Below are 18,380 nucleotides of genomic sequence, written 5' to 3'. Positions count from 1 at the left end.
TAGGAAAATCCTATCTTAAGAACAAAATACAAAATAGTAAATCAGGAGTGACAATGGTTGTCAACTACATTCTTGATGTACTACTTCCTTTTTCATTCACAATACCTTAAAAATAAATAAAACAACAACAAAAATGACAACCTAGCTCATTTTCTAAGTTTGGTGCTAAGTACTTACTTTGCTTATTTTTGACCACTGGATGGGCTTGGAATTGGGTTGGGTTGTTTTCCGGCCATTTTATTTTTCTAGCTATTTCCTGGAGTGATCTGTATCAATTTCCTTATTAATCTTTCATTTTATCCATCCATAAGTGTCATTTCATCATGTCATAAATAGTCATTGAAGGAGGATAGGAAGAAAAAAGAAAAAGAAGGAAGGAAAGAAGAAATTAAATGTCTCTATTTCTAAAATTTATGAAGAAAATTTCACAAGTCTAATTATCTAAGCTCTGAATTACTTCCTCTGAAATATTTTTGTATTAATGAAATAGATTTATTTGGAACTTTGTATTGGAAGTGCTGAATGAAAAAGTGTTCACATTTTTAAGCTTTTAATATTTATTGCTATTTATTATTTATGAAAGTTCTGTGAAGAGAAGCAGTATTTAAAAGCCCAATTTGATCCATAATAATCAGAAGTGTGTGTGTGTGTGTATGTGCATAAAATGTTACTGTATAAATAGATAATATGTGTATATGCGGATATAAACATTAGATCGAATAATTTGAAATTACTGATATTTGATCACTGTTGACCTATTATAAAGACCATTTGACATAGTTCATTGGACTAGGTGGATATGAATTTTATTTAATATAAAAATAAGATCATTTTGTAGTTGTTTTGTAATCAATTAATATTTTAAAGTATAAGGATTTTTCTAATAAGCTAGTATGCATCTTCACTGATTTTTTTCCCACCTTTAAGAAGTTTTCATGTCCTGATATTATAAATGATGCTATAATGAACATCCTTTTGTATACATCTTTCTACATTTTTTTTTCTCTTTTGTTTTCCTGTGGGATAAAATGCTTGAAATGGAAGTAGTGGGCCAAAAGGCAAGCTTTGCTGGTGGAAGAGGGGAATCTTCAAAATATCTGGCAAACAACCAACTTGTTTTTAATGAAGAATATACATGTATATTACCAAAGCAGTAGCCAATAATTTATTCTTTGGTATATTCACCAATATGGATTTTCTTTTTATTGGTTTATAAACTAAGATACAATATTGATTTCTTTTTAAGTTGAATTTATATAGTTAATAATGAGATTTATGGTGTTCATATTTCTTAGTCAATTGTATTTTTTTGACTTTCCAAATTGCTTTTTATCCAGGCAGATGTTGTTTTCTACTCCCATGCTGTGTAAGCTAAAAAATAAACAAAAGAAACACAGTTTTGACATAACTTTAGAGTTAACATAAATTTGTGTCTATTAACTTGAGAGAAGGAAACTTTAGTGGGTTGAAAAAAGTAAGTCCCTCACCTGTGGCTGGGTACCAGGCTGGTCACTGTGGTGACTGCTGATTTCTTTCCTGAAGGAGCCCAGGACATTTGTGAACATGAAGTGACCTGTAACCAATCCCTCTTTTTCAAAATTTTAAAGTAGAGAGCCCTTGAAAGTTGGTTCAGCATGACCCTCAAAACAATTAAGTGTGCTAGAAGGGACAAGAAAATACCTGAAATAACGTTCCCCTGAGAGGGGATTTTAGGCTGGTAATCCAGGCACAACAAAAATGTCTAATGGTTTTTGCAAGGGATAGGGTAGGGGGGTGGGGGGATGATTTCTGCATAATATAGACCTAATGTAGGCAGCTTTTCTAGACTCAAGAACAGAGGACCAGTAGGTTGTGCTTTTGAGAATAAAATTAAGCAAAAAAAAAAAGGAAATAAAAGGTGAATTAAAATGAACTGGCCTTTTGTACATGGGTCACCAATGTGAACTGTGCAGAAACAATATAAGCATGTGATTCTAGTCTCTGTAGAAAAGTGTCATTTGTTGAGTTGGGCAGGACTGATCATCTACAGTGACACTTTATACCAGTGAGAAACAGGGAAAGTTTTGGTCACATGGGATTATAGTTCTTTCTTCATTTGTTTGGAAGTAGTCCTAAACCTTTTGATTAAATCCTAAGTAATTTTAGACTTGTTTTCCCCTGTATTTCTTTTTTTTTTCCCCCCATTTATTTAGTAGTGGGAGGACAGGCCTTAAGTAGAAGTAATTTGGAAGCTGAGATATGAATTGTAAAATAAAAGGAAAGTGACAATATTTGTACTTTGAATTGGTGAAACAGATTATCTGCTTTGTGCATGTTCTGTGACTTTTAACTTCTCTCTTTTAAAGTTGTAACCAATTTTGCTTACAGATATGTGAAATCTTTTCCACATTAAAGATATTAAATCTGTACTTGTGTATAGTAAAATCATGTTTTCTAATTGGTGCTCTTTTTTAATGCTGTTATTAGTTTGTTTTTTGATATACAGCAGAGCAAAGCTGTACGATTTAAATGCCTCTTACTGTAATAAACAATAAATCCAGTTTGCTCCTGGTGGTTTTGGCTGGTGGAGATTGACAAAAAATAATGGGGCATATAATTAAAGATAAAAAAGAAAAACAACAGAAGTTAGAGGAAATAAAGGAAATATGTAAGATCAGGAGCCAGTTATGCAATACCAAATAAACATAAAATATTAGGTAAGAACAAAAAAAGCTAAAAATTAGTCTTTGAAAAGGCAATTTAATTTATGTAACTTATATAGAAGGTAATTTTTGGCCTATTATTGTCAATATCTACCAGCCAAAACCCGCCAGGAACAGAAAGAAATAAGGCACACATACTCAGTATTAGGGATGGAAAAAACATGTGTAGGGGATGTATAATTAGAGGCAACAGAATGCATTTTGAGCAAATTTAGGTCAATAAATGTGAAAAAATAAAAAAAAACCAAACAGGACAAATTCTTTAAAAACATAACTTGCCAAAATAGGCTTCAAAATAAATACATGAGGTAAATAATATAAGCCTATAACCACCAAGTAAAATCTTATATTTAGTTAAAATGTTCCCACAAAGAAAACAGAATGCTCAGATGATTTTACAAATGAGTTTTAACAAACATTCTTGTATTAGATCATTTCAATCCTATGCAAACTCGCCTAGAAGATATAAAAATAGAACATCCTCAGCTTACTTTATGTGACAAGTATGTTGACCTCAAACTTAAACAAGTTTATTATGAGAAAATCACAATTACAAATGTTGATATAAACATCTTAAATTAATTATTAACAAACTCAATCCAGCAACAAATATAAATATAATGACTCATTCCCAGGCTGGTTTTATCACAGCAAGCCAAGTTTGGTTTAATCTCAAAAGAAAAAAATTTTCACAAAATACACTACCTTAACAGATAAAGGCAAAGGAACATATGATTATCACAATAAATGCAGCAAAAGCATTGAATAAATCTCATCATGCTTTGATGATAAAACGTCACTTATCAACTGGGAGTACAAGGGAATACAACATCCTGATAAAGTGAGTCTATGAAATACACACAGCATCCATTCATTCGCTCAGTGGTGAAATGTAGAAGCACTGCATTCACATTAGGAACAGTACAAGAATATTCACATCACCAGACTCACTCAGTATTTTACAGGATGTCCTAACAAATCCAGTAAGAACATTAAAAAAGTTATAAGATTAAAAGGAAAGAAATATATTCTCATTACTTGAAGATTACAAAAGCATCTGTATAAGTATTTTGAAAAAATTTACAGGTAAATTATTAAATTAGTAAGAGGATTTATAAGTTCCCTGATACAATATAAATACACAAAAATCAATTGTATTTTCTATATACTATCATCAGTTAGAACATATAATTAAAAATAAATATCATCCACTGTAATAACAATATATAAAGTGCTCATACTTAAATCTATCAAAGGATTAAGAAATATTATATAAAAGGAGAGATATACCATGCTTATGAACAGGGATTAATGTAAAGAGGTCGATTCTTCCAAAATTGATGTAATGCATTTACCATTAACATGTATCGTTGTTTGTTTTGGGGGACTACGCAAACTAATTCTAAAATGCACATGGAAGAACAAAGCCTAAAGAAATGAAGAAAAAAAGGAAAAAGGCTTGCCAGATTTCAAGGCTAACAAAACGACTATAGTAGTTAAGATAGTGCGGTATTGTCACTGGGTAGTCGAATTTGCCAGAAGAATACAGTAGAGAACTCAGAAATCAGCTCACACAAAATATAAGGACCTGATATGTAGTGAAGATGGCATTGAAGATTAGTGGAAAAGAAAAGGGTACTGAATCTCTTCAGTCTAGGACAGCAGGTTATTTATACAGAGAAAAAAATCTCAGAATAGACATAACAATTAATATAAAGCAGATTAAATATTTAAATATAAAAGACAAAATCTGTGGCAGGGACACTCTAAAATAAGCCCGTTCTTCCATCTCCTGGGATTCATGCCCTTGTGAAGTCCCTTTCCCTTGGGTGTGGGCGTAGGGGGACCTCTGACTTGCTTCTCACCAAAGTTGACTGGGTGTCACTTCCATGATTATGGTAATGTGTTAGCAGTTTCTCTATTGATTCTCTCATCTTGGCTTTTATGAAGTTACCTGCCAATGGAGAAGCTCACATGGCAAGTGACTCAGGGTCTCCAGCCAACAGCCAGAAAAGAACTGAAGCTTTTAGTCCAGCAACCCATAAAGAACTACATCTTGCCAACAACCACGTGAGCTTGGAAGTGGATGCTTCTCAGAGGAGATCCCAGGCCCAGCTACTCATTGCAGCCACATATAAGAGCAGAGGACGCAGTTCAGCCACGCCTGGATTCCTGACCCACAGAAATTGTGAGATGATGAACACGTGCTGTTCTAAGCCATTACATTTGTGGTAATATTGTTTTGTGGCAACAGATGATGATGAGAAAATTAAAATGCTTGGAAGAAAATAGAGGAGAACATCTTCAGTGCCAAGACCTTAAGAAAGATTCTTTAATAAGATGCAAAAAAGTACAAGTAACAAAGAAAAACACATATTTGTTTACATTCAAATTAAGAACACCTGCATATCAAAATATATCACAAAAGTCATAGTAGAAAGATCATGAAAATATAAGCCAAGAAGTTATTCACGAGTATAACCAAAAAAGGATTAGTATTATTAATATACTATAAATGTCAATGAATCAATGAGAAAAAAAAAACGAATGCAATGGAAAAATGGATACAAGACATGAACATGGATTTCATTTCACAAAAGAAGAAACACAAATGGAAAAAATAAGGACTACTGTGTTTGTGCGTGTGCGCGCATGAGTGCGCGTGCTGCATGCGTGTGCTATGTTATTAACAGAACTGCAAAAAAAAAAAAGAAACGCAACACTCTTTTACCCCACTAGACAGAAAAACATCTAAAAGTATGAAAATGTCAAGTACAGGAGAAATTTTGGAGCAACACAAACTTTTCTACAATGGCTAGAGTGTCAATTTGTACAAACAATCTGTAAAAATAATAATTTGGTACCAAGAATAGTTGAGGATGTGCTTTGAGCCCTCAATATATATACTAGGCTGGAGTGGGGCTGGGTGGGAAGATTCTGGGTACAAACAAAACACAATGACAAAATTCTTGTATATGTGCATTATACAGCATCTATAAACAGTTTTATGTATAATGTTTGAAATTGCAAAAATTAAAAATATTCCCAAAATCCAACAAGATAAAAGATAAAGTATGGTATTTCAGATAATAGCATATATTGGAAACTACCACAATGAAAATATGTGATCTCCACCTACAGACATCAACATGCATTAGATAAAATTTTGAGCAAAGAAAAAGCAAGTTGCACAAGAATATATGCAGTATGTTACTGTTTACATAAAGTATACAAACATGCAAAAATATACAATATGTTGATAAGGATAGAGACATATGTGGTGGGGCTATAAAGAAGAGCAAGGAGATGGTAAACACAAAATCCAGGATAGATGTTACCTCTGGGATCGCTGGTGAGAGCAGGAGGATACGGTAATGGAAGGTCAGATATATATGCTTTGTACCATATTATAGAGTGTGTGAGTATAGGAATTCTGACTCTAAGTCCCAGCTCTGGCCACAGTTACTTATCAGTATCATAGAGGAGGGCTTCTGGTAGGGTCAGCACATCTTTTCAGTGTCAACATATTGGCATAACCTATCTTGCATATCCATAATACCTACAGTTTGATAAGTAGGGGGCAGTAGAGCTGGCATATGCAAGAATCAGCAAAAGAGGGTCTTCTAATTTGCATACAGTGAACCTCAGCAGGGGTGTGGACAGCAATATCCAAGGAAAACCAATGAAAGAAAGAAAAGGAATTTCTCTCTCCAGTGGTATGAACCCTACTATCATGGATCTGTGGCACCTGGTCCCAATGCAGAGGTGCATGCTCTCTTGCACTCCTTGCTGGAAGGCTGAGTTTCTGGCTGGAGGCTCTGGAGTTTGCTCCTCGGTTGTCATCTACAGGCATGGAAAAGAGAAAGCATCCAGACTTACAAAGCACCAAGCAGAGGATAAAGGACCATAGAATTTTACCCCAACCCGAAGAATATGTGTGAATGACACATGAATTAAAAGAAAATAATATTCTATAAAGATGAGATAATTTTATATGGATAAAATCATTTGTTATGTATGGTGTTAAGGTATATAACCATGATATGTGTAATTTGGATATGCTACCTCAGATTGGTCCTCACTTATTCCATCATAGCCAGTGGAGTAAATGTCATGTTCACACATAGTCTTAGACACCCCCTTTTTTATGCATATTAAGCTTTTTTTAATGCATTTTAAGCTTTTATGCATATTTCATAATAAATAAGTGGAAAAATTAAAATAAGAGAAATACAATGATTACAACCTATAAGATCATAATTATGTATCTACTGAATGAAGGTATGAACATAAAATTATGATTAATGTTATACAAATGGCACTTGTAACATGAAATAAAATTTCAAGTAATAGCATCATACTTAAATTCAAAAAAGTCTCTATCTCAATAAAACTCAGAAGGAAATATGATATTCTCTGGAAAAACTCAAACCATGACTCTAGAAATAATGAAGACATTGAAGTACATGAAAATTTGTATAAATTTTTCTCTTAAAACGTGAACATGAAAAAAGCAGTATTTCCAAATTAATATATTAATTGCATAACTGTGATTTTACATGTTTGTGCAACTCAGCTGATATATGAAATACTAAAATAGGTGTCTATTTGGTCTACATACTAACTATGTATGCTCAAATTCTCTGGAAACATTTTAATATTTTCTTAGTGGGAAAATGGTGCATCACATTACATATGGGTTTGATATATAATGAATTGGAGATGATCACAAAGAGGAAACAAGTATCATTCTATTAATTTTCACATGTGATTTTATTTAATCCTTATATCAACTCTGGGGGAGTTTTATAGATGGGGAAATGGAGATTTAAAATTAAGAAAATTGCCCAACACGTCACAGCTGGTCATTATTTACTGACCTAGGGATTTGTATTCAGTTTTATCTAATTTCAAAGTTCATATAATATATAAAGGTGTTGTGAATATAACATTTTTAATAGAAATCTCCCTCTTCAAATTAATCAAGGAAATGGGAGAAAGGTGCAAACAAACCTTGTGAAAAACCCACCAGTGCAATCTGTTGGTTATACACAGAAAACCTTCTACCTCTTATGATAATGGAATCCTGCCAAGTTCTTATATGTCTATACAAGCAAATACCTTTTCACTCATGTGTTCAATAATGGGATTTTTGAGAGTTTTATAATTAATGTGGGGTGAAAGATAAAGTATAACTGAATATATGTACATTTCATTTTGGTAAATCTAGAGAGAAATAACACGAGTTCCTTGGCGCACGAAAGCCCACTGCAAGTGTGCTGTGCTCTAGTTAGCACTGAATTAGCCAGGGCACCCACGTTAATGTCTGGAGTAAAAATGAAGAGCAAAAATCACCTATTTTGTTTGTGTAGGGTTAACTTTTATTAACTGCATTCTTTATATGCAGTTGTCTTTTCATGGGTATTTTATGGAAGCAATTTCATCACTTCTTGGTTGTATTGTGTTCTTATTTTAAAATCCCAAGAACTTTAAACAAATCTACAACAAAATTAATCTTTTGAAACAAGCAAAGGAATAAATGAATACATAATTAAAACAATGAATAAATACTAATAAAATTGGGCAGTAATCTTTCATTGTAGTATAACGAAGGTTGGGAGCATCATTTGCATGATGCAATGAATAAGGTAAGAAGTGCCTTCAGCATTGTTCGTAGAAGGATGTCAGATTTTAATGCAGAGATTAGAGATTTTATGTTGTTCATTTACTAAATGAGAAAAGTGACAGTGGGGAGCCGAATTAACTTCCAAAAGAAGAAATGGAGAGCATCATGGATGTCACATGTGCATGAACGTTTGCTTCCTTAAATCATTGGGAACAAGGTATATACCCCATGTTTGGAAATGGAGAGGAAGACAATATATGGGAGAACACGACATTATCTAGGAAGCTGGAAAACCTGAGACACTTAGGTGAAATTCATCAGTGTCAATACACTTGAAAGAAAAATTTCATCTCAAGAGTCACAGCAATACAGAAGTAGTTTAAAGAAATAAAACAGAAAGAGCAATTGCAATGTACTGTAGAAAAGATTTGCTCAGATTACAATTTATCCTTTTTTCTCAAGTTTTAGCTATAATAAGGTTTCAAAGAGATTCTTAAATAGTTCATACAATAATGAACACAATTGTTATAGGAATGATTCTCCTTGTGCACCTTACTTTGTGTTCAGATTTAGGTTCAGAGTTCCTTCCTTCCATTCTTTGCTCCTTTGTTCCTTCTTTCCTTCCTTCCCTCCTTCCCTTCCTTCCTTTTGGTATTATTTACATGGTAGGGAACAGAACAGGTTGGATTTTTTTCCCCAAAATGAATTATTTTAAAATATATTTGATTGACTGTCAGCTCCATAGGTTTTGTTCACTACTGCATTCTCAGGATTGGTTAGCTGTGCCTGGTAATGTGGATCTGGAGGTGCTGAGAGGGAAAAGAAGATGCTACTGGCCAGGTGGAGCCTGGATGAAATACACTGAGGTATCCTCCTTCGTACTGTTATTACTAGCAGTGATCTGCACGCAGCCCAGTCATACCGCACTCACACATCCTTTTCTCTTCAGGGCATCCCTTGATATTCAATTATGGACCACATTTCTTTGTGATAAATGTGCTGGGGTAGTTACGTGAGGGGGGGAATTGGGAAAGAGCAAGTGTCAGCGGTTTTGTTCTGTTTGCGCTTCTCTTTTGCAAGGGCTACTCGTTGATGGGACATCCTGTGACAACTATAGAGTCAAACCTAATGAGGAAAAGCACAGGTGGTGATCTCTGTCCAAATTTACTGAAACTCCATAACTACTCCCTTTCCTCATAACCACTTTTTCAGAGATAAATCCTGTCCACTACAGAGTAGATAACACTTTGCGGTGCCTTTCCTCGGGTGGTAATCGCTACCCGGCATGCCCTTCCTCTCCTTCTCTTCTTGATGAATTCTGGAGAGACCATCAGTTCTTCAGGGTAGGGTCAGAGTCAACCAGTTTTTGTGTTCTCCCCTCATGCTAATCAATATCTTGACAGTAGATACCCCAAAATTACTGTGAATAAGTGAATTGATAACGGAATTGTAAACCTGCTCCAAATTCCTTCACAAAAACATATTCCCTAGAAAGAGAATATGGGCTTCAGATTAATCTGTAAAATGAATACCAGTGAGTTGTTGTGAAGATTGTTATGATATACATGAAAACCTTACGGTTCTGTGCAGCACATACTAAGAGACTAATTCATGATAGATCCTTATCTTTCTTACAAAAAAAAGTCTTCACTCTGCCAACCCTGTGCACCACCTACTAGAATATCTCAAGGGACCTGCAGGGACCTTCCTTTTAGAGATCTCCTGCTTGAATAGATATCCCACCAGTGGCAGGAGGGGCAGATGCAGAGCACAGGTGCATAGTATGGGATGTTCTTGCCACTTAATAAGTTGGGATGATGTACATAGAAGAGTGAAATGGACTGAGGGCAAGTCAAAGACAGGACTTGGAATTAAGATACGGGAGTAGAGGCACGGCTCACCCATCACTGAAGGGTGCTAGTGGCTGAAATTGTGGGACTGCATTTTCCAACTCAGCTCCATACAAAATCCTAACACAGTTACCCAAAGTCCTAAAGAAAAGGGCTATTACAAATTATCCCAACCATAGCCAAGTTACTTTTAGCTTTTTATTTGTTTATTAATAGAGGAGTTGTGTTATACATATAGCTCGAATAAACTGGTCTATGATCTTCAGTACAGGTTTTCTTTGCTGCATAACTGGATAGGTGTGAAAGAAAAATGAAAAACAAAAACAAAACCCCCATGGTGTGGAAGGCTTAGCCAAACCTATCTTTGGAAATAGAATTAAACATGTTACTTGGACTAAACACAAGCTCATGTAAATTATAGCTCAAGCAGCTACAAGTTAACTAGAGAATGTGAGAATCTACTGTTTAATGTTCCTACCATCCTTTGTGCAAAAAAAAAAAAAAATTCAGTCTAGTTCTTAAAATATTATTTGGATTTTTCTGCCAACGTGAAGGGAAATAGAGATATTTAGTCAAGTACTGAAAACACTGCCTTAGCAGCTATTTTGACGTACTTTGGTTTACATTTAAATAAGCAGTAGGTAGCCTGCATATTAAATTCCTTGATCTGTCTTAGAATATTAGGCTCCCTTACCTCTGTAAGTGGTGTTATAACATACTGCCTTCTATTCACATTTTTCACTAAATTAGTGATATTTTTGTAATTATGATCAGAGTTAAGTCAATCACACAGATTCTAAAACCACTGTTAATGTTTACTTATAGATGACTGAATGTGATAGACTTTATATCAAGAACGTCTAGGATCTATGATGCACCAAACTCTGCTGATAAATGACACCAATCAAAAGTCAGTGGCAGACAGAAGGGGTGGCGTTTCCACAAAAGGAAAAAAAAATTAAACATAACTAGTGTGTGTGGAGAGAGGTTCTTCTTCGAATATGAAGATATTTGTGCCAGATCCCATGCCATGGCTGGGTACTGGACATAAATAATTATCCCATTCTTGCCAGGCAACTTACAGTACTAAGTCTTCTGTTCGTCCAAAAAGCCAATCAAATGTCTAATATTGCGGGTTTAGGCTGAGTATGTATGAGTTGTTGTGCCATCTGCCTAAAACTCGTGCCTTTCTGGGTTTCTAAAGAGTAAATTTAAGTATAATCATAGATTTATCTTCTTTCTCCTGAACAGATTCTCCCATTTCCTTCCTTTCTGGAATTGTCATTACAGTAAATTCACCTCTGGATATGGCCTACTTCATCCTAAGTGAGTAATTTGCATTATTTCAAACTTTTGAAAACTAGATCAACATTACCACTACACTTATGTTACTTCTGTCAGCAAAACGGACACATTCTTTCAAAATTTCAACATTTAAATGATATTATTTTAATAAAAGCTTTAATTCCAGTTGGGCCTAAGTTTGGGGAAGTTAATGAGGAAAGGAATTGGTTTTATGGAAAAGACATTTTTTAAAGTGTTTCCTTTGGAAGTGTCACATAGTGATAATCGTTACTTTATTTTCAAGATGATCAGAATAAAAATAAGTGTAGAGTCTATTCACATTTCTTCCCAGGATAACACCCTAGGAATGTAGGACTTAGACGTTCTGAGATTATAATTGAGATTATAAAGCAGGGGATCCCAAGCATGAACAAATGGACGCATGTGCAATGGCTGGGCCATCCGTCACCCATGTAAAACATTGCTCAGAAATAGAACCTGTGAATACAAGTCTTCTCCTCCAGCTAAGTTTCCCTTGGGGTGGGAGTGGATGAGTAGACAAGGAAATTCCCCTTGACCTTGCTATGTTGTAAAAGTTAAGATACACTGTGAAGATCATCTTAAGTGTGTTCCTTTCTTTAGCTATAAATAAGATATTCCCATACTGTTCCCATATCCATTCACAGAACTGCTCTTTCTTTTTCATTGTCTCTCCCCCAACTCCTCCACATACTCACCCTGGCTCTCTTCTGCCTGTGGGCATGTTTCTGTACAAAGTTAAAGGAAAGGCAGTGGTACAGTTTCTGCCTTCTCTGCTGTTACTTGCACACATTTGTAACTCTTACCTTGATCAGACCTAATATTACTTTCAACCCAGAGCCTTTTATTTGATCTGATTTAAGGTCACACGTCCTGGGAATTGAAAGCAAACACCGAGACTCTGACCAATAATGGAAACAGTGTGATCATCCATGTAGAAATGTTACATGCTCGTTGATAACCCTGAGATAGGACGAATAATCTTCCTTGAGAATAATAGTGTGGATTCAGGTCTTCAGTTGCCCTCTCAACCTGTATTAATAGGATTTTCATTCATTTTGACACTGTAAAGAGAAAGCAGGGAAAGCTACGTGAGGAAGCAGATACGGGGGGAGGAGGAGTGGTCGGTCTGCTTTCACGCTGTAATGGAAGAAAAATGACAGCCCAGTTAGCTTTAGCTGGAATGTAACATATCCACAGCTTTATCACCCTGGAGGCACATTTTGACATCATAACAAACTACTGAGAAAGAACCACTTTTATCTAGGTCAGAATGACAGACTCCCAAGTGTTAGAGTATGGGGGACGGGGAGGGCGGGTGGAAACGACAGTCTGAATGAAGCATTAGGAAGAAGACTGCAGTCTGTACAGAGATTTTCATCAAGTCTCCACACTGCCTAATAGTTTTCATCCAATACATTGTAATTACTCCTCTGGCTTCTAATGGCATAGCATTTTGACTTCAGAGCCTACCAAAATAAAGTGAACCATACTTTATGACGACTATATCTATAATAAGATGCAGATGGTAAAGGAAACAGATGCCTTTGACATCATCTCCCATTCGCCTTCAACTTTTGCCGACACTGGCAGTCTGTGCACTCATTCAAAGGGATGCAAGATAAGTCAGGCAGTTTTCCAATTCTGTTTCCAGTCTAAAAAAACACTGGCAGCAGTGGCACTGCTTTCTTTGAGTCATACAGTGATAATTCCACAAGGAGAAATCTGATTCTAAGGCTGTGTCAGGCTTTGATGCAAAATGAATCATCAGGACAGAAAAAAAAAAAAAAATTCCCACAAATATCGGGAGTTTAGCCATTAGTAACTACTGACTGTTTTGCGTGACAGCGACAGAAAGAAGAGGGTGGGAGTGGTGATGGTGAACAGCTGCAGCTTCAAGGAAGCAAGAAAGAGAGCGTTTTAAAAAGACAAGCAGGTCTAAAATACCGTACCGGTCCTTGGCAGCCACCGTCCCAAGACTGATTCTTTATTACTTCTAAGTAAAAAACTTTGAGGATTTTCAGGTCATTGTTTCTGACCTCAAAAAAAAAAAAAATCCATTCTGTATTTCCATCTGTATTTTCCAGAAGGGATCCTATAATTCTGATAGGAGTTTTCTCCATTTCCCCAGTGATATCAGTGAACATTATACACAGTAAAAGGATTTGTGTGTGTGTGTGTGTGTGCGCGCAAGATAAATGCGTTAGGACACCTTCTGAAAAAGATAAGGAACTTTTGCAGTCCATCTTGAAAGCAACAGACGCTTGGGTAAAGCAGCAACTGCAAGGCCTTTAGCAGTGTGTGAGGTTCTGAGATAGATCAGCACAGTTACAGATGAAGGAGAGAGTTAGACAAAAACCTTTAAAATCTTCCTATCTCCCCTGACCACTGTCATATAACTTCATCTACACCTCTGCAGCAGAAACATTTTAGCAGAAAAAATTCAGAAACAAAGGCAAGGAAAAGCGGTGACATAAAAATGAATCCTGCTAGGCCAAACAGGGTGCTTATTTTTAAATAATCTCTCTGTGCAAGTAGCAAACTGATCACTCACACACACACACACACACACACACACACACAGTACAAGAATATACAAACTCTTCTAATTCATATCCACAAATTGGGTTGGAAATTATTAGTGCAAATTTCTGCTGACCTGCAGCATTTAGTCCATAAACTTTGGATATCCTAGACGATCCATCAGTGTCCAGCAGATGTTTTCAATCAGTTCAATTTCATCTCTAGGCAAGTTCTGTTTCCAAACATTAGTATTAGTTGGTGATATTTCCCCTTCATAGGGAAGATAGAAAAGGTTCGTGGAGGTGGCAAACAATATTTGGTTTAAACTAGCAGGAGACAAAGGAATTCCAAGAAAGGCAAAAATCCTTTCCGTGGTTTTCTGAGGAAAATGCACAATATCTTCAAACTTGATCATCTGGTAGCTGGTAGGCAGCAGGTCTGTGTTTATCCTCAGGGCTGCTGCGGTGTTTGCTAGCCACACGTGAGCCAGCAGGGACACCGCGTGTGGCTTGGATTTTGATAATTCTTTTCTCAATGATTCATACTCGGAAGCATAGCCCGAATTTAAGTTACATTTGCCTTTACCTCCCTCTATTTTAAACAATTTAGCTAAGTGCTCTGGTACATTCTTCAAAGAGTAAAGACTTGGTTTACTACTGTACAGCATCGAATAAATCCACGCCCGAGGGTCCCTCACCACGTACAAGGCCCTCATCGAAGCTCCTAAAACTTCGTGAAAGAAATGCAGCTTTAAGGTCCAGCCCCCACTGCTAAGGCTGAGCACGGGCCGCGCGCTGGGGTAACGGACCAGGTGTCTCCTCAGAGCCCGAATGTATTCAGCGTCTCTGTCAAAGGCGCCTTTCATTCTGCTTCTTTGTTCTGGCAAAGACTCTCTCCGTTTCAACTTCCTTTTTTTGTCCTTATTCGTGGTCAAATATTGGGCCAGTTTACCCCTGCTGGGTTCGTGCAGATGGATGTTTTGCAAATGGAGTTTTGTGTCTTGGACCAAGGACTGCAGCCAGCCTCGCAGTAAACGGAAATGCACACCGTGGACATCGGACGCCTTCCACTCACAGGCGTCCACAAAGGAGTCCATCTCAAAGTCAGTTTCAGGGATGTCCATGTAGGCTGTGGGAACCCTGATGTAGAGAAAGTCACTGCTGTTGAAGAAGAGTTGTTTGAGAATTTCAGCTCCTGAGCCGGGAAGTGAGGTAATGACGATGTCAGGAAGATAGATGCGGTGCCCTGGGGGAGGCACAGGCTTCGCGCTCGCCTCGGCCTCCGGCCTCGCCCACTTTGCACAGATGGGCTGAGTGCAAGTGCTCCACACATCCACCAGCTCAACGAACCACAAGGCAATAACAAGGGTGAGGATCCACCGCATTAGCTTTCTAAAAGAAAGGTAAAACCGCCACTGAAAAGTTAAGATCACCAAGCTGATGCACAAAATCAACCCAACTGCTACATTAAATTTAAATCCCAAAGGAAAAATCACTCTGTCACGTCTTATGGGCTTCACTATTGCTTGAGTGCCCAAACCAAATCGGGTTATTTGGACCTGATCAGCCACACTGGCAAAGCCGCCAAATCCCAGGTAATCGAACCTTGTTTTCAAGTTATGGTAGTCAGTTACAATGGAAACAACATGTTCAGTATTATTGACATTGAGAGAAATCTGAAGTCCAGAATTGGAATTATCAATAAATCTGCAGCTGGAAACATTGACATATGGCCCATAAAAGACATAGACGATTCTTGTGATTGTGGATTCCATCTGAAATGTAACATTAACAAATTGAGTCCACCGTTTCTTAAATTCAGCGGCTTGCTCTGCTTCCTGTATACTAGCAATGGGGCTACTGTCACGATGATCAAACCAAAACATTTTGTAATGTGCATCCCACACATCCATCATGGCGCCGTTATACCTGTTCATGAACCTATATGGGATGTACTTAAAATCAATATCCAGATTATGGAAGAAGGCACTGACAGATTTTATTGGGGAATCTTCTTGCTTCTCGACGTGATCAACAACTAGCAGAGTCTGAGAGTTTAAGAGAAGCAAAGCCCGATACACACTCTTCAGCTTCATTGCTGAGGAATAAGCTGACACTGCTTCCCCACTCACAAATACCATGTCCCCATGTTGAGAGGCAGTAATGATTTCCCCCGCTGCGTCACCAACCTCTTCGCCGGTCCACTTAAGCCACTGTGCACATTCTCCCAGCTGACCTTCCCAGGGCTTATTACATTGGCTTGTGGGTGATGGCGCAAACACCAGTACGTTGTTAAGGTGGCTCAACTTGGGTCCATAGAGAGCTTCGGAAACAAATACCTGCCCGTTGGGGGCGAAAGTGAATGAGTTCTGATCCGGATGTTCATGTCCTGGGTTAAAGCTTCTCCACCCATCAATCCAGGAGTATGGCTGGAAGTGAACTATGTCATAGACAGCTCTCCCTCCTAGCTTCCCAGATTTAAAAGACACAAAGGTATTGGTCTGTGTATTTGGCAACCCAGCCCCATAAGTGACAACACCCCAGTTAGGGAACGTGTGCATTTTTGCAGTACCATATTCCGCAGGAGGCCGTGGGGTGAGCTGGGGATCATACCAGATGTATTCAGTGTGAAGAGTACTCCACCTCTGGGCAGTAGAGGGGACCATTGGTCCATCTTTAGGCCGGTGCCTTCTGATTTGCTGAGCTAACCAATTTCCAGCTCCGTTCTTTAAGATGAACTTATCCAAAAAAACTAACTGGCTCTCGGGACCATAAAACCAATTATAATTGGAATCTGCTATACCCACAGTTCTTTGGAAGCCTGGCAAAAGGGTGGCATAATAGAACCAAAAGTGCATTTTTAACCAGTTATTATCCAAGTTGTTGATATTAAAATGGCGCTGGGCCAGAAAAACATACTGTGTGACTGACTTAGCCGTGTAGCTTCCATAGGCAACACCTTCATCCAAAGTACCATCGACAATATGATTCAAAAGAAACATCATCTTTTCCATCACATCTACTACCACCTGTTTCCATAGATTGACTTGAGATCCTTTATCTGCCCCAGTCACCAAGGCCCCGGTGAGTAACGCTATCATATTAGTAGCTTGGTGGTTATGAAGAAGTTGTTTGCCCCATGAGCGGACCTTGGAATACTCATACATTTCCTCAGTAATAACCCATATTTTTTCTAGGTATTTTTGCCTTCGATGATCATCTAATACGTTATATAAAAAGTCAAAGGCAGTGGCAAAGCCTGTTAAGGAATGGCCAACTGGAACTTCATCCCCGGGTGCGTTCTCCACCAGCCAGTCTTTGTAGCCCAGCATCCTGTCCATATATTCCAAAACAAATTCAAAGGCAACTCTGTCCTCCGGGCATAACAAACAGTACAGTGCTAAAGGGGGCAGATTGTTACCATAAATTTCATTCCACTTGGCAGCAAAATCAGCATGCTTGGGTGGAGGTAGGTAGTATGTCGGGTTGGACAGCATAACCGTCACTGCACTTCTGATAGCTCTAAAAAGATGCACATGGCTTGTGCGAGACTTTTGCCTCATTGCTTGGATCTCTCCAGCATCAAAATATAAATGCGGATGAAGCATACTTTTCTTCAGCTTTTGGTTGGGTCTGAAATCTTGCACTTTCTGTGTCTTAAGCTGATCTATGTCATCTGGGAAAACTGCCCAGTCGGAGTAATTGCTCACAGATTCTTCAAAAGTAGAGAAAGCAAACATCACTAACAGTAAAAATAGGAAATGTCCTGTAAACATTAACGCCATGATCCATCGGGGAGCTCCTTTCCTTAGGCATACATGTCAGACACAGTGCTCAATGCGTTTCCCATCTGCTGAGTATAAAACATACATTTAAGGCCTTGATAAAACACAGACTGTAAATCGGATATGCTGTGAAATCCAGCTGACATTCGGCTCATTCAAAGCAAGTACAGTTGCCAAAAAGAGAAAACTTACAGTGTGGATCTGTTTGCCTGTTGCAGTGTTGCTTCCAATAAAACTTCAAGGAGTGTTAAAACCTCTAATTTTCCAATATCACACAGCGAACAGGGCTGGAGACAGTCAAAAATACCACGAATTCACAATTTACTTCCTTGACATAAATCTACCTAACACAAAGAGTCAAAAAACACACATTGTAAAAAAAAAAGAAAAAGAAAAAGCACTCCAAAATCCACGTTAAGAAGTCATTCCTGGAGCAGGAAACCATCACCAGTGGTAAGATCATCATACATGTCTGATGCCTTTGCCTGTGTGTGCTCAGAGAAGCTGACAAAGTACTGCAATTCTTGGAGCTGACCGGGCTGTTACTCCTCTCAGCTTTTTACACTTTTTGC

At 37.6% G+C, this 18,380-nt stretch overlaps 1 protein-coding gene across 4 annotated transcripts; it reads right to left on the bottom strand.

Moving 5' to 3' along the window:
* Positions 1-5,899: 5,899 nt before the first annotated feature.
* On the bottom strand, positions 5,900-18,004 carry DSEL (dermatan sulfate epimerase like). 4 transcript variants are annotated; one of them, XR_009697402.1, is made up of 3 exons: positions 14,161-18,004; positions 12,308-12,641; positions 5,900-6,545 (listed from the first exon to the last, which is right to left on the bottom strand). XR_009697402.1 is itself a non-coding variant. In XM_061170089.1 (2 exons), the coding sequence occupies exon 1, from the start codon at positions 17,806-17,808 to the stop codon at positions 14,170-14,172; it is 3,639 nt and encodes a 1,212-aa protein (XP_061026072.1). In that variant the 5' UTR covers positions 17,809-18,004; the 3' UTR covers positions 5,900-6,545; positions 14,161-14,169. The 4 variants fall into 4 exon arrangements, 3 of the variants coding, with proteins under 3 accessions (XP_061026072.1, XP_061026070.1, XP_061026071.1); XM_061170089.1 differs by lacking the exon at positions 12,308-12,641; XM_061170087.1 differs by lacking the exon at positions 5,900-6,545 and having other exon boundaries at positions 11,655-12,641.
* Positions 18,005-18,380: the final 376 nt, after the last annotated feature.

This window comes from Eubalaena glacialis, chromosome 15 (assembly GCF_028564815.1).
Source record: "Eubalaena glacialis isolate mEubGla1 chromosome 15, mEubGla1.1.hap2.+ XY, whole genome shotgun sequence".
NCBI lineage: Eukaryota > Metazoa > Chordata > Mammalia > Artiodactyla > Balaenidae > Eubalaena > Eubalaena glacialis.
This window is presented reverse-complemented; position numbering and strand designations above follow the sequence as displayed.

Bases quoted from the DNA above. Each gene is read 5' to 3' on its own strand.
- DSEL (XM_061170089.1), bottom strand. From the start codon at position 17,808: ATGGCGTTAATGTTTACAGGACATTTCCTATTTTTACTGTTAGTGATG.